Source organism: Melospiza georgiana, chromosome 3, assembly GCF_028018845.1.
Source record: "Melospiza georgiana isolate bMelGeo1 chromosome 3, bMelGeo1.pri, whole genome shotgun sequence".
Taxonomy (NCBI): domain Eukaryota; kingdom Metazoa; phylum Chordata; class Aves; order Passeriformes; family Passerellidae; genus Melospiza; species Melospiza georgiana.
This window is the reverse complement of record NC_080432.1, coordinates 36703860-36718393: the sequence shown is the minus strand read 5'-3', so window position 1 is coordinate 36718393 and position 14534 is coordinate 36703860. Positions and strand designations below refer to the sequence as shown.

At 39.1% G+C, this 14534-nt stretch overlaps 1 protein-coding gene across 5 annotated transcripts in view; it reads right to left on the bottom strand.

The window, feature by feature from the left end:
• Positions 1–14534, bottom strand: part of BICRAL (BICRA like chromatin remodeling complex associated protein) — a 45013-nt gene that overhangs the window by 15926 nt on the left and 14553 nt on the right. For 4 of the 5 annotated variants that reach the window (XM_058020460.1, XM_058020462.1, XM_058020458.1 and 1 more), the window contains exons 2-4: positions 4254–4302; positions 1392–1440; positions 1242–1310 (exon numbers count right to left, since the gene is read on the bottom strand). In XM_058020460.1, coding sequence (XP_057876443.1) covers positions 1242–1310; positions 1392–1440; positions 4254–4297 — 162 coding nt within the window. In that variant the 5' untranslated portion in view covers positions 4298–4302. Of the gene's footprint in view, positions 1–1241; positions 1311–1391; positions 1441–4253; positions 4303–11798; positions 11877–14534 lie in introns of those variants that run through there. The other variant, XM_058020461.1, reaches the window with a different exon arrangement.

Below are 14534 nucleotides of genomic sequence, written 5' to 3'. Positions count from 1 at the left end.
GATGCCTACAAGGAACAACTAGGAAGTCTAGGCTATGACAAATGCATGTCATGTCACCCTTTTTCCCCCAAACCAGTTTTTTTAATTGGATAAGTAAGAAACCCCACCTCTGCCAGTGCTACATACAGACAGTCTGCTAATGGCCACAACCTGGTACCAAGTGAAAGCCACTGATCCCCAACAGCTGAAAATTGGGCATGCCCTGTTCCTCTGGGTACCCTACTCCCTCACCATTATCTCAACCAGCTTGTCTTACACTACTGTGCCTACAGGAAAGTCACTACTTCTCCACACACAGATCAACAGTTTTCAGAATTTCTGCATGCCAATTATTTAAGTCTACAAGTGTATCCAGGTATCTGTTATGAAAATGAGGTAAACAGATAAGGTAACAGTACCACAGAAAGAGGAATTACCAAGAAAATCCTATTCTATGTATTCAAATAACTTAATTGTGGGATTAACAATTCAGTTGTTTTTAAAAACACACAAATGAAACCAAAGAAATGTGAATCTGAAGGGATCTCTTAAGTCCTCCAGTCCAATGTTCAATCAAAGCATGACTCCCACCCACACTAGAGCCTTGGATTTATCACCAAGGATTGGGATTCCACAACCTCATTGTGTGAAACGTGGTCCAGGGCTGCACAACATTCCTGGCAAGAAGGAACACTGAAGACCTCTTGCAACACCTAATGAATTTAAAGCAACTTCCCTAACACTGAAGTTACAGGAAGGACACATCCAAAGTTACCTCCTGAGTCTAAAAAAAAAATTACAAAAAGCAAAAAAAAAACTAAAAACCAACTCACTCATTAATTTAAAGAAAACCTGTCAGCTCAGAATCTGCATAAACTAAGAAACAAAAGGGATTCTAACATACACAGAGAGCATATGAATGACTAACTTTCAAGGTCTATCTTTGAGCACTACTACTCCTACATTCACTAAAGCCATAAATGCAGTTTACTGAAGAATTACACCAGAGAGCATTTTCACTGCTCAGCAAGTTGCTTTACATATTTACAAAACACATCCCAACAGTGCAGTATTTTTCAATTAATTCCCCACTGAAATACTTAAAATATTAACAGCACAAGGTAGATTCTATGTCAGTATTCAGAGCTTTCACATGAAAAAGCTGAAACCCACATCTGCTTCATTCAGTTTTATGAAGCCAAGCAAAGCCATACAAAGCATGCAATCTCAATACTAATGTCATTTATCTCCTGAGCACTTACATTGGAGTTGGCGAAAATTGAATTTGAGTTGGCTACAGAATATTCTGCATTAGTCAAGTCTTCATTGCTCTGGTAAAAGACAAAAATAATGTTTAGAACTAATACAGTCAATTAAGTTTATCTATGTCTAATACACAGCAATGTACTTACAGATTTACTACTAGGTCCATGTAGAAAATAATTCAGCGCTTGTGGGTCCCTGAAGGGGGGAAAAAAATAAAGACATTAACACTTTTTGGAAGTCCTTTTTACTAATGAGGCTAATTTAATTAAGCCACATACTATACTCATGTAAATCAGGGTTCTAGTAAAAACACATCTTTCATTGAATCCAATGCAAAGCTGAAAGTTTGTGTCATCTGGGGCTCTGTGTTTCTGTATCAGCACAACCTCCAGATGCTGATCATTTATGCTGCCATTGTAACAAGGCATTTCAAGCAAATAAACTATGTTGATCACAAAATTTTAGCTGCACTCTACTATATTTCCCTTTATGAGGGTGATACTCATATTCTCTTGAAAAACATGGTATTTTATGACAGCACACAGTACAAAAACTAAGGAATATACTACCACCAAATAATGTGAGAACTAAAACAGGTACCACCTCTTCTACAGCTAAACTGTAATGCCTTGTTTAGCTAGCATCTAGTAGGGTATTTACAAACCTGATTCTCTGATGGGTTTTCTGTCACCTTTGACACAAGTTAATAAAAATTTATGATTGCCAGAGTAACAGTCCCCTTATGAAGAAAAAGTGGCACCTCTTCCAAGTGAAACCAACCATAGAAATAATTGACTAAATATTATGAATTTCAGTGTATTTAATTAACTTAGCACTACCACTAAACAAAACTCATATTAAAAATGTAGTTGGATAGAATGAGTGTCAGAAATTCAAACAAATACAAATACATTAATTTAGCTGTATGCATAGACCAAGTAAAAAGAATACAAGGCCGTGTTACATGGGATTATTATAATGCAATAATTATACAGCATTTCCCTTAGCATAAGGAGTAAATTGACATGGGTTTCTCTGATTTTTAAAACATGTTCATTGATTAACAAGTAATAATGAAACATTTTTTAGAAGCAGGAGATTATCATGTAAAAAAGCAGTAACTAAAAATGTCTCCTTCTTGCCTGATGGTCCTAGAAAATAAAGATGCATAAAGTCAAAGATCTTTCAAGCTCACAACTACTCTCCTAGAAGGACAAACACACCTCTACTCCCTTTTTTTTCTGAAAAAAAAAAAAACTGTGTTCATGGGTTTACAAAAGACATGACAGTACTTGGCAGGAACTTTATTGTACTATTATGCTTACAATATTGAAGTGGTTACATATATTTTGAAACAAATGTCACTTTCATAGTAGATTTCACAGAATTTCAAAAATTAAGGAGCACAGAACTTATGATCTCATATAGGGTTGTATTATGCTCATGAATTTTATCAGTAAAACAACCAGGCCATTAATACTAATCACCCTCACTGTCCTCCAATCGTGCAAAATGCAATTAAAAATTAAGAACACTTCATAACCTTAAATATTGTCTTTAGTAAGGACAGAATTTTAAATGGCACTTACCAAATCACAGATCAGATTAAAAAAAAAAAAGTTTCCTATTCTTCTAGATGCTTAAGACAATAATTGCTGCCAGGAGCAGCAAGAACACTGTAATTTTCACACAAACACTCATCTGTATAGAGAGCACTTCATTTTCTGGACCACCTGTGATCTTGTAGCAGGATCCTCATGATTCAAGCTCATGACAGAGCACTTAATTGTCCCATGATCATCTTTATGCTCATGTTCCAAGCAGGAAGAGTTTTCACATGACCACAATCAGTAACCTCTCACAACAGTTACCCCACAGAATGTAACTGAGCCTTCACTGGCACTGCTTCTGCTACTGCATCCAGAGCAACCCTCAAACTACAGCAGCCACTCTGAGGCTGTTTTGGTCTTTCTGAAGTTACAGCTCTCACTGGTTTCCCTGGAAGTTTTCAGGTGTGTAAGAAAGGTAAAAAGCCTAATTATTTCCTACACTTAGTAAAAAATTCTCGTGTGAACTGGGAATGATCTTTTAGCAGGAGCTATGGGATTGATATTGGTCTAATTTCTAGCAGAGTTTGAACAAAGTACTGGGCATGAAAAGTTCAATTCTCTTCTTGTGTTTTATATGCATTTATAGCATATTATCTGTTCCTGAATACTGACACAAATGATAGCCAAAGGAAGGCAACTTGTCACATATACAATCCACACAAAACTTGTTCAAGCTTCAGCTATCCCAATTACTTTTGGAGATTGCCACATAGAACTATATAACTCCATATAAATCTGTTATGGAAATAAGGGGAGGGGGCCACAAAAAACCCACCAACAACACATATGTCCATTCAAAGTCCATGATTCTATTAAAATCAACCATCTTTGACCAAAATGCTGGTAAATTCTTTGTTGTGAAGAGGAAACAGTACAGAGAGCTATTCTTTTTCCCTAACATTTAGATGCCAATGTGTATTGCTAGTAGAAATGAAATATTTAAGTATTCCAAATTCAGGAAAAAATAATTTTACTCTTCCCTTAAAATACAAGCCTAGTATTAAAAAATTATCTAGTCCCTATGACTCAAAAAAATTGACATCTTTGGGGATTTGTTTAAAAAAAGTTATTTGCTATGAAGTTTGCAGTAGCAGTAACATGCATCAACACTGATCTGGTATTAGCACTACCTGAGAAGAGAATCCATTCTCCAAGAACACACATTCCTTAGCCTCTCCTGAGGAGAATGTCAGCAAGTGGACTGTCAGCTAGCATCCACTGGCATTAAAGGCTTTGCACTCCACACATCTCCACGTGGAAGACATGAAGCATGTCGGCTCATTTCACTGCAAGTCACCTCATCTTTAGACAATACCAAGACAGAATCACCTTCTAGAAGATGATTTTGCAAAATTATGATTCACAACTTTTCTGCAACAACTCTTGTGGAAAACTTACCCAATAAGATCAAGGAGACAGGATTCATCATCATCATCATCCATGACAACTAGAATAAAGGAGAAGGTGGATATTTGATATGTATCACACAAAAGTTTGTTTTCAACAACAAAACCAATTTGGAATATCTCAGTATTTTTATTAAACAATTTAAGAAGTTGACAGTTGTCTACTATTGACAAAGTTTTTAAGTACTACAGATGTCTGCTGATTTATATCAAAATCAAATTCAGTTACATGCAAAGATTTACAAAATGCAATGTTTTACCATCCAGGGGGTTTTTAGAATTTGAAATCAGAGAAAGACAAATGATTAACCAAACTGATTAAAAATAACTTCTACAACTTAAAGAAGTAAAAATATCAACACTGAATGCAATATAAGACTCCAATTAAAATGCTTCTATAGGAATTTATTCCCAGCTAATCCCAGAGAGGGAATAACTAAGCACTACAGAGCCTACAAAAACTGTTACAAATTAGTGGCTGTAGTCATTAATTTGAGCAGCCAAAAAGGTAAACAAACTTAGGTCAATGTCACAAGGATGCTGCTACAGTCTAGAATCAAAACCATAGCCAAAACATGACTAAGCGTTAAAACAAACACTGTTTTCTAACAGACCTTTCTTAGCAATAGCTAAGTGTCAGTGTGGCCGCTTCCAGTTTCTCCTCAGCAATATTCAGGAGAGCACTTAAACTCGAGTTTAACAGTACAGAGGTCTGACAGCCCCTTTAACAATGGGTTAAAGGGAGGGAATTCATGTGCCCTGCCCAACCTGAGGGCAACTATCGAATGCAGAGCACTTTAAACCTCACAGTGTCACAACCACCAACTCCTCACACACTGCCCACTCCATCAGGGACTGCTGCATCACAAAGTCTCACACTCACTCTCCCCTCCAACTGCTGCTCCTTCAAAGCTTCTGTTTGCATATTCTGGGCTCTCCTATTCATCCCAGACTATCATCCCCCTTGCTCCTAACTGTGAGAATCCCATCTAATCCGCCAGTTCAAATACCAACTGATGTTATTGTTACCAAAACTTCTTGGTACCCCAGCTTCCTTTAAGTTATCCAATCTCATATTTAGCATATTTTCTACTCACATCAAGTTGATCATTGCATTCCATGCTTGTTTCTTTCTCAAATTCCCTTAAAAGTTGTGCTGTCATACTTATCACTCAAATGTTATAACACAGTTTTGGCTTTAATTCGTTCTGCTCTCTCTCTTACTTCTCGACAAATAGAAACTTACTGTCCCTGACCAGATCCACATGAGTCATTCCTCATCCTGATCTCCATAATGATTAAACACTGAAGGGACTGAAGCACCTGCTATACAAGAGACTGAGAGCACCAGGACTGTTCTGCTTGAGGAACAGAAAACCATGGGGGAATCCTTATCTTGTACATAAATACCTGGTGGGGGAGTGTTAAGAATACAGAGACAAATATTTCTCAGTGATACCCAGGCAATGAACAAGAGGCAAAGGGCACAAATCAAAACAAAATAAACCAAAAAGTCCATGTAGACAAAAGAAAAAACTTTTTTAAAACTCTGAGGGTAGCCAAATACTGGCACAAGTTTTTCAGCAAGGTAATGGAGTCTCCATCCTTGGAGATACCCAGGGCACAGCTGGACCACAGCCTTGACCTGCGTGCTCTGACCCTGAGCAGCCTGCTCTGGTTGAGTCTGCTCTCAGCAGGACAGGGGATAACGTGATCTCCACATATTCATTCCCACCTTGGCTGTCCTGTGATTCTGTAACGTCTTTCCTGAAGGTTTTCTACACTCTACTGGTTCTGAAAATAGCTTATATTGTACACTAGCAGAGGTACTGTGTCCTCTATACTGCAGAGCCTTATCTGGATTTTGTCTGTCTCTGTGCTTTAGCTTACAGTGATGGTGAAGCAGAAATGGAGTGCATGTCAGTGTGAGGATTATTCAGTATCATCTCTCAGGGAGGACAGAAAAACAAAGCATATTAAAGAGAACTACCTCAATGTTGACAAAAATCAGCATTCAGGAGGTGACTATGCACATTAAGAAAAGCAATTTCTCCCATGATTCAGCAACCCAGCTGCTTACTCTTGTATAGAGCCACCAGCTTGAGCACTGATATTGCAATTCAATGCTAAGCAAATGGCATGACATAGTATGATGTCAGGAAATTTAAATATAAATGTGTACTACTAAGAATAAATTAATAAGCAATTAGCATTCTGTTTTAACTGTAGTGATAGTACTACTTACAGAAAGCTGTTATTTCCTCTAACTGCTGAAAGCATACCCATGTCTCAAGAACAAGGTTCCAAAGTCTCCTAGCTAACCAAAAGCAAAACTTTATACAAAAATACCCTTATTTTCACACTGCAAACCTACTTTTGTATATCCCAACCCATGTGTGGAAATACTGACAGCATTATTTAAACATCATAAAATGTCTTTCCTTTACATAACCAAATATTATCCATGATTTTATCATAATAAGGGTTCACTATTAGCTGAAGTGATACCACAGAGCTTTCTTCAATTAATACTCTGGAGGTATTAAAACAACTGACACAAATTAAGATAAACTTGTTAAATTCACTGAATTCTTCAAAATTTGCATAGAATGATCAGAAGGAAAATAAAATGCATGTACACACTAGTGTCAGAAAATCCTAACAGCAATACATAATCTTCACTATTACACCCACTACTGAGCATACACTTGGCTTTACTAGCTAAACGTGATACAAGAAAAATCTACCCAACATACTGCAAACTCCTACAAGTTTATCCCAGATAATAAAGTTTTATTGTTCCACATGATGCCATATGGTGTGGGACATCCCTTTGGTCAGCTGGGGTCTGATCTGCTGACTATCTTCCTCCCAGCTTCTTTCACACCTCCAATCTCCTCACTGGTGGGATGCTGTGAGAAGCTGAGAAGACCCTGACTTGGTGCAAACACTGCTCAGCAACAACTAAAACATCAGTGTGTTACCAACTTTATTCTCATCCTAAATCCAAAACACAGCTGCTAGAAAGAAAAGTAACTCTACCCCAGTCAAAACCAAGACAATATCCACCCCTTATTCTATTCCAATGTCATCATGTCCCGGTCCCACACTTTCCATTGCATCCCACAAAATCACAACCACCTTTCCTGCTTTTTGCCATATATGCAGGCATACAGGCCCATAATCTATGGGCCACCCCTCTAAGATGTCCACTGAGTTCATTTAGTCCAGGACTTTGGGCTCCATCTGTCATATCATTCCTTCAAAGTGACAGAGATGGTAAATGCTGTTGGGATGATTACATGCTGAAATCTGGTTCATCACTGCTGTGCTTGTCTGGTTCCATCATTGCTGCTGCACTTTGCTCAGTTTCATCAGCACTCACTCTTCATGAATCTTACAGCAATACCATTGCCACGGCATAAAGCAACCAGTGAGGAAATACAGCATTATACAGCACTTAACATCCTCATTGGTTGTTCTACCCCAAAATCAAATCCCCTTGAGTACACACCAGACTTCATCCCTCTGCATTACCCACTAAGTGCACCCAGGTCCTTGAGCAAATCCAATCCCATGGATGGGTCTACCTTTACCTGAGACAGGAAAAACCCAGACTGCCTTGCACAACACCATTTTCTGTGTGCACTATAGGAACTTTATCTACTTCTACAGGATGTTAAAGTTTTGATTGGGCAGGGCCAGCCCTTTTAGCAGATCCCCTATCCCAATGTCTGTATGTCCCAGTACCCCTTGCTCTCAGAGTGGCCTTGAACAGTCCATTGTGTTGTTGGATTTTCCCAGAGGCTGATGCATGATAGGGAAGAAGATATATCCAATTTTTATGCCTAGGAGTCCATGAGTTTGCTGTGAAAATGAGTCCTGTATGTCCTGTGGCTTCCATGTGCCAAATCCACAGTCCAATAAACCTGGTAGTCCTCTTCCTTCACCCAGGTGGAGGCAGGGCCCCTCCAGTCCTGGTCACAGGATTTATTATTACAAACACAAATCAGCCCCCACACAGGCAGGGCAGCATGAGAAGCTGAAAAGGCCTTGGCTTAGTGCAAGCACTGCTTTGCAACAACTAAAACATCAGTGTGTTATTCTCAACCTAAAGCCAAAACACAGCACTGTTCCAGCCACTAGGAAGAAAATAACTTTGCTCCAGCAAAAACCAGGACACTGCACGTTTAAATCTTTTTAACTAATGCCTATTTTCAACAAGGATTACCAAACGATTAGTGCCCTGTTAATTGCAGGAGAGCAACAGAGGCAGCAGCAAACAATCAGACAGAGTACTTGCATGCCCAAAACCAAATTCACCCAATAGTAGTCAGTCTACTTTGAAAAGTGGAATTTGAGCACCATGTGACCTTGACACAGATGATCATTTAAAAGTGTGTTAACAAAAGCAAGGCTGTCCTGAGGAATTTTCCTAAAACCTTTCCTATGGCACAAATGACAGAAAAGTTTGTCACTTTTCTTGCCAACTATCTTTTCTAGTTTTGTGTCCTCCTCACTGTTTGTTAACATACAGTGGGCCACAGCAATGAGTGATGTATGAAGTGGGTAAAAACCGTATTAAGCCATGAGAATTTGAAAATAAAATCTGCTACAATGAGTGAAGTTAAAGAGTTATGAAGCCTGAACCAGTGGTCTTCAAAGCAGGATGTGTGCAAGAAAATCCAGTGGGGTGCAAGAAGAAATTATTAAAACTTCACTGGTATATGAAGTTGTAATATACACAAATATACTTGTGTATGCAAATTAAAATAAATATATTGGGGACACATGCTCAAAAATCTTGCCAATAGGAGTGTGCAATCACAAACATCTGGAGACCATTGGCCTAGACCCTTAAACATTGACTCACTTCTATATTTGAATCAGTCTCTGGAGACTTCAGCCAGTGGAGGCTCTCGGTGAGGCTTGGCTGGGCCACTGGGACCCAACAATGCATCCAGGGCCCTGCCAAGAGCCCACACTAGAGAAAGCTGTGGAAAATACACTTTGGGAAGAGTCACACAAACTGCTGGAGCACTGTTACAATGCAGCCTAGCAAATATCTAATTATCAATACTACAGTGTCCTAAAAAAAAGGCACCAAAAAAAATCTGCTTATAAGAAGTAGGCCAAATTCAGCCCTGCTGGTGCATCCAACTAATTTACAAAGGGCAATCCTCACTAATTAGTCACAACCCAGCACAGATATTCCCTGTAGCTTATTAGCAAAGCCCCTACCATTTTATTTCATATTTCTACCACACTGGTGAATACAGGATCTATTTCAACTTGGATAACATGTACTTGTGCAAGAAGCCCTGCCTATCCCTTCTGGGAAATAACCACAGTGCCCTTTATCACACGTTCCCGAACGGAACATAAGAGAAGTTGAAAGTAATAAAACTGACAAGGAAATCCCAGCTATGCAAGCCAATCCTCTGGGAGACTCTTATTACTTGGCCTTAAAGCCTCTGCCTTCATTTCAACACTCTGACCTACTACAGAGCAAAGAGCAATAGAAGATGAATAGAGCAGTCCTGCCCTCCTCTCATCCACCTTCCCTGGGTCAGCTCAAGGCTTTGAAGAGTCGTCTGGAACAAAAACTGATCTGATAAAATACATTGATCTGTTTCAACTTAGGATGAGCTCCTTGATTGGCTCTGGCTTGCCACAGGGCTACAGCAGCACTAGTGCCAGCACAGGAGAGGGAATGAGGGAGGTGGAGAGTTAAACACAGGGGAAGGCAGCAGTGCTTCAGTCAGCTTAAAGCACATGTGGGGCTGGAGCACACACTGAATGCACACATCACCACAGCACAAGCAGTGGGCCAGGGGAGCGATTATTCCCTGCTGGGCTTTCACACACAGACACTGCTCTTAAGAATACAAAACAATGTGAAGGAGTCCAACAGAGTGCAAGTAAAATCATGTGCTCACATGAAGGAACTGCTTTCTTAGGCCTGGACAACAGAAGGCAAACCCAGGTGCTACCTGCAGCCTGCTAAAAGGGAGACTAAGATGAGCCAAGCAGGTTGCCTCTCATCAGCACACAGCAAGGCACAAAGCAAGAGCCAAAACATGGAACACAAAAAATCCCAACCAGATGCAAGGAAAAACATTCACAAGCAAGAATGTTCAAGCAAGGGGTTGGAATCATCCTCTTTGGAAATTTTCAAAACACAAATGGCCCTGACCAACCTGCTCTAACTGTGAAGCTTGTTCTGCTTACAGCAGGGGGCAGGGCCAGGTAACCCCCAGGTAACCATCTTAAATTTTTTACCAACATGCTACACAATCCACAGTATCATGTAACACATGCAGGGCCTACAACCTGCAGTGCCATTAAAACCAGATTTGCCCAGAAGCAGTCCAACTATTCACACACTCTTCAGATACTATCCATATTCTAAGAGCTGCAAACACTGGATTTTAAATTTACTCAAGTTATATTCCAGCTTGCAACAACAGAATTATTCTTCTTTCTCAAAGTCACTTATAATTTCATACAGCCTTAACAGATTGTTTCAGATACAAAGCAATAAACCTGTTCTCACTTCCTGTAAAAAGCCCAAGCTAATGGAAAGCTTAGAAGAGCAACATCTAGAACAATAATTTCCAAAAAGTGTGATATAATCCACATCAAACCTTGATAAGACACACATAAATAAATCTATCTGCAAAACTGTTGGAAAAATCTAGACTCAAGAGTTTTGTGCAAATACATGAGATCAATTCCTGATTGGCAGCATGACTCCTTGGAGTGAACAGTGACCTTTGGAAATCGATGCTTTAGAGCAAGGTAATGACTGCTGTAGCTAAACCTTTATACTGGGAGATAATCAAACTGCACACAGGAACATCCCCAGCACCTGAAGCAATTACTGCTGGAGTTATGACATACACCCACTGATCCTCACAACTTCAGTATGCCTTTGTACACATCCTGTCAGCAGGAATTCTGACAAGATCTCTCTTGTGCTTTATAATGAACCTGTCCTAAAAGATCTTTTAAATTGTTCTGTTGCTCTATATCATTCTCCATTCAGAATTTTAATGTACAATCCCAACACAAGTATTGAATACCTGAAGAAATGCATTGCCACTGGAAAAACAATCAGCACAAGAACAAAACCAGAACAAATCAGTTACTGCAACAGTCGCTGCAGAGAATGGTACTGCTGTGAATTGAGTGTGCTACATCAAATTCGTGGCGTTTTCATCCCTCACAACCTTTCTGAGCACGGAGTAAGATAACTGTTTAACCCAATCCATCCCTTGCTAAATTACAAAAAAGGATTGCAGCAGCATTAAGTGACTCCACACTGACTGCAGAGACCAAACACCCAGAAACGAAGTCCTTCCCTCACACAGATTTCCACCAAAACCCTCATTAATTTCCACAGCGCTAATATTTTGCTCTGTGTGCTTCTGAACTACGGGGAAAAACCCCAAGCTGTTTCATCATCCCCTGGGTAATGTATCATCCTAGTGTGCACTTCAGATTGCCAAGGTGCTGTTACCACTGCCTGCCTTACCCTGTCAGTTCTCCCTCAGGTTCCTATCCAACAGGCAGCCTCGGATTCAGTGAAGGAAACTCCTAGACAGGAACAACCAGACCTCATTTGCATTCTCTGCAACACAGAAGTGTAAGAAAAAAGTATAAACTCAAATCCTTATCATCATATCATTTATTCTTAAATTTCACGTCAATACTACTTTTGAGCAATCTAGTATCTTGCAAAGTGAATTTCAGATTCTTGTAAGTAACCAAAACTCCATCTTATAATCAACTTAAGAGCTGCTTACCATGTCAAGCTCTCTGTTTTCAAGAAATTGATTTTTACACGGACAGAATACAAAAATTGGTATTAAGAGGTATTTCCACTTCTCCCTCCCATTACTGTAAAAAATTATGTGCTGCAGAACAATGAAAAGTACTCAATGGAAAAGAAGTAAATATTGAAAAATTAATTGCAAATTAAAACCTCACTCGGAAGTCATAATTATCCAAACATGGTCATTTCAAGACAACAGGACTAAGGAAAAATAATCCTTTTAAAATGCACTTTGTGAAACACAAAGATTTACTATTCACTCATAAACTAAGTATGCTGTACTTGTATCCTACAATATGGAATTACTCCTTACAAACATTTCTTTTCCAGAGTAATCAAAAGTTACTACACTGTTGCAAAATCTACCAGGAACTGTGCTATAAAATACAGCTAAAAAACTAAGAAATTTTGAATTCTAATCCAGTAATACAGTGTATTATGCAAGCATTACCTTCTTAATATTAAAAAATAAGTTTTCATTCCAAGAATCTAAATCTGAATAGTACTTCTAAGATAAATTTGCGACGCTTGAAATTAGCTGTAGAACTGATTTAATCGTCAGCATTTCAGACATCTGTATGCAACAAAGTATGAGAAGAAGTTGGTAATTTTAAATATTCAAAAGAATGATGAAAAACCTTTCCAAGAAAAACTACTCTAAAAAATAGAAACAATTCAGGAATCAGAAAAACAGCAACAAGAAAAGAAACACAAAAGTGCTTCCTCTCAGGAATTGCTAGGCACAACATTATGCCTCTTCGTGGTTTTTAAGATCTGGCAGAGGTGCTTACACATCCAGCTCCACACACAGACAAATAAAAACCACAGACAACCTACAATAGGCTGTTCATCCAACTCCTACATTCCCCTTTAGTACACCATTAAAAAATACTGATTTGAGTTTGCCAAATGTGGTAACTCAGCAAACTTCCAAGAACTACAGTGACATTTTAGTATGTTAGGGGAAAGAAAGGAAATGCGCATTTCAATTAACAGTATGTATGATAGTAATGGCTAATCCAGCTACAGGCAACACTCCAGGTACACAAGTGAACACCCTGCGTGGCTGTCTCCAGTCATTTCCCTGAGATACCCATGTTCAGCACACCATTTCTGATTTATTCAATACAATTTTTTTTCTACTGCATCCACGGCTGCTCTTGGCAATATCAAAACCTTAACAAGACTTTTATCAGGAAATAAGATTTCTTTTTAAATCACATAGAGAAAATCCAGAGTAACCTCAGCCTGAAGGTCAGGCTGCTGCCTTATCCCATGGGATCTCCCAGGCTAAAGGCTGGGCTCAGACTTTCCTCCAGTAGTGACTATGCTCATCACTACCCTATGGCCTGTTGTGGGCTCTGTCCTCCCAGCTGCTCCACCACACACACGATTCCTCAGGAATTTCAATATTCATAAAACATTCTGAAAGGTCCCAGTTCTATCCTACAAGACACACAGGAGGCAGGATCTCAGCAGTTCCTTAGGAAGGAAACATTCACCTGCCCAGAAGATATGAGGTGCCCTTAAGCATTTCTACAAACTACTGTATGCTATAGTGCAGACTGCTAGCGTATGTTCTTTGTGCAAAACAATACTCCAAGAAATGTTCAGTCAGTCCCTCAGATGGTTTTCCCCTTGTTTCTACTTGAGAATACTCAAGTTTCATACTTCTTATTGTGAGATATAGTTTTCAGAGATGTTGAAAAAATATTCTGCAGGCCCATAACTTCTTTATGAATGAACATTTCTCAGTTCATTTATAAACCAATGCCCAATTAATATACCTTTTCATTGCCACTCTAGTCCAAACTAGTTTAAAAACCAAACTTTGCACAAGCATGGTTCAGATGAGCTAGTTAGTATCTGCTACCAACTGCCAATAATTAGCTGAACAGCCATTTATACTCCTTTCAGTTATTATGTTTGGGGAAACTACTGAGAAGTGAATAGGATTAATTGACAGATGTGTAACTACTTCAGCAGTGCAGTCCTTATCAACGCCCCAAATCCAAGCTGAAAATCCTCCACGCTGTCCTTCTTGAAGCCAATGCCTCGCTGACTGCCAACTGCCAATAGAAATTTCACCACCTATTTCAGGGGGGCCAAGAGAACTTCTGTAGTTGACTTATCTCAATAAATTCAAGCTCCAACACCAGGTCTTGAAACTCCACGCTTGGATCAAGTTCACAGTAAAACAAGTTCCACCTGAGACAAGGCATAAGATCAGACCTTACAAAAATAATCAATCAGTCTCTTGCAATGAAGTTAAATCCTCCTCTCCAGACCTTCCCTTCCCATTTCACCACCCCTTCTCAATACCTTCAATGAGAGAAAGGTTACTGTGTTAGGTTTTTACAGATTTTGCCTGCTTTCTTTCTATATCTTTTGGTAAGGATTCCCTTAGCCCTAGAACATTTTTAAACTAGTGCAAGA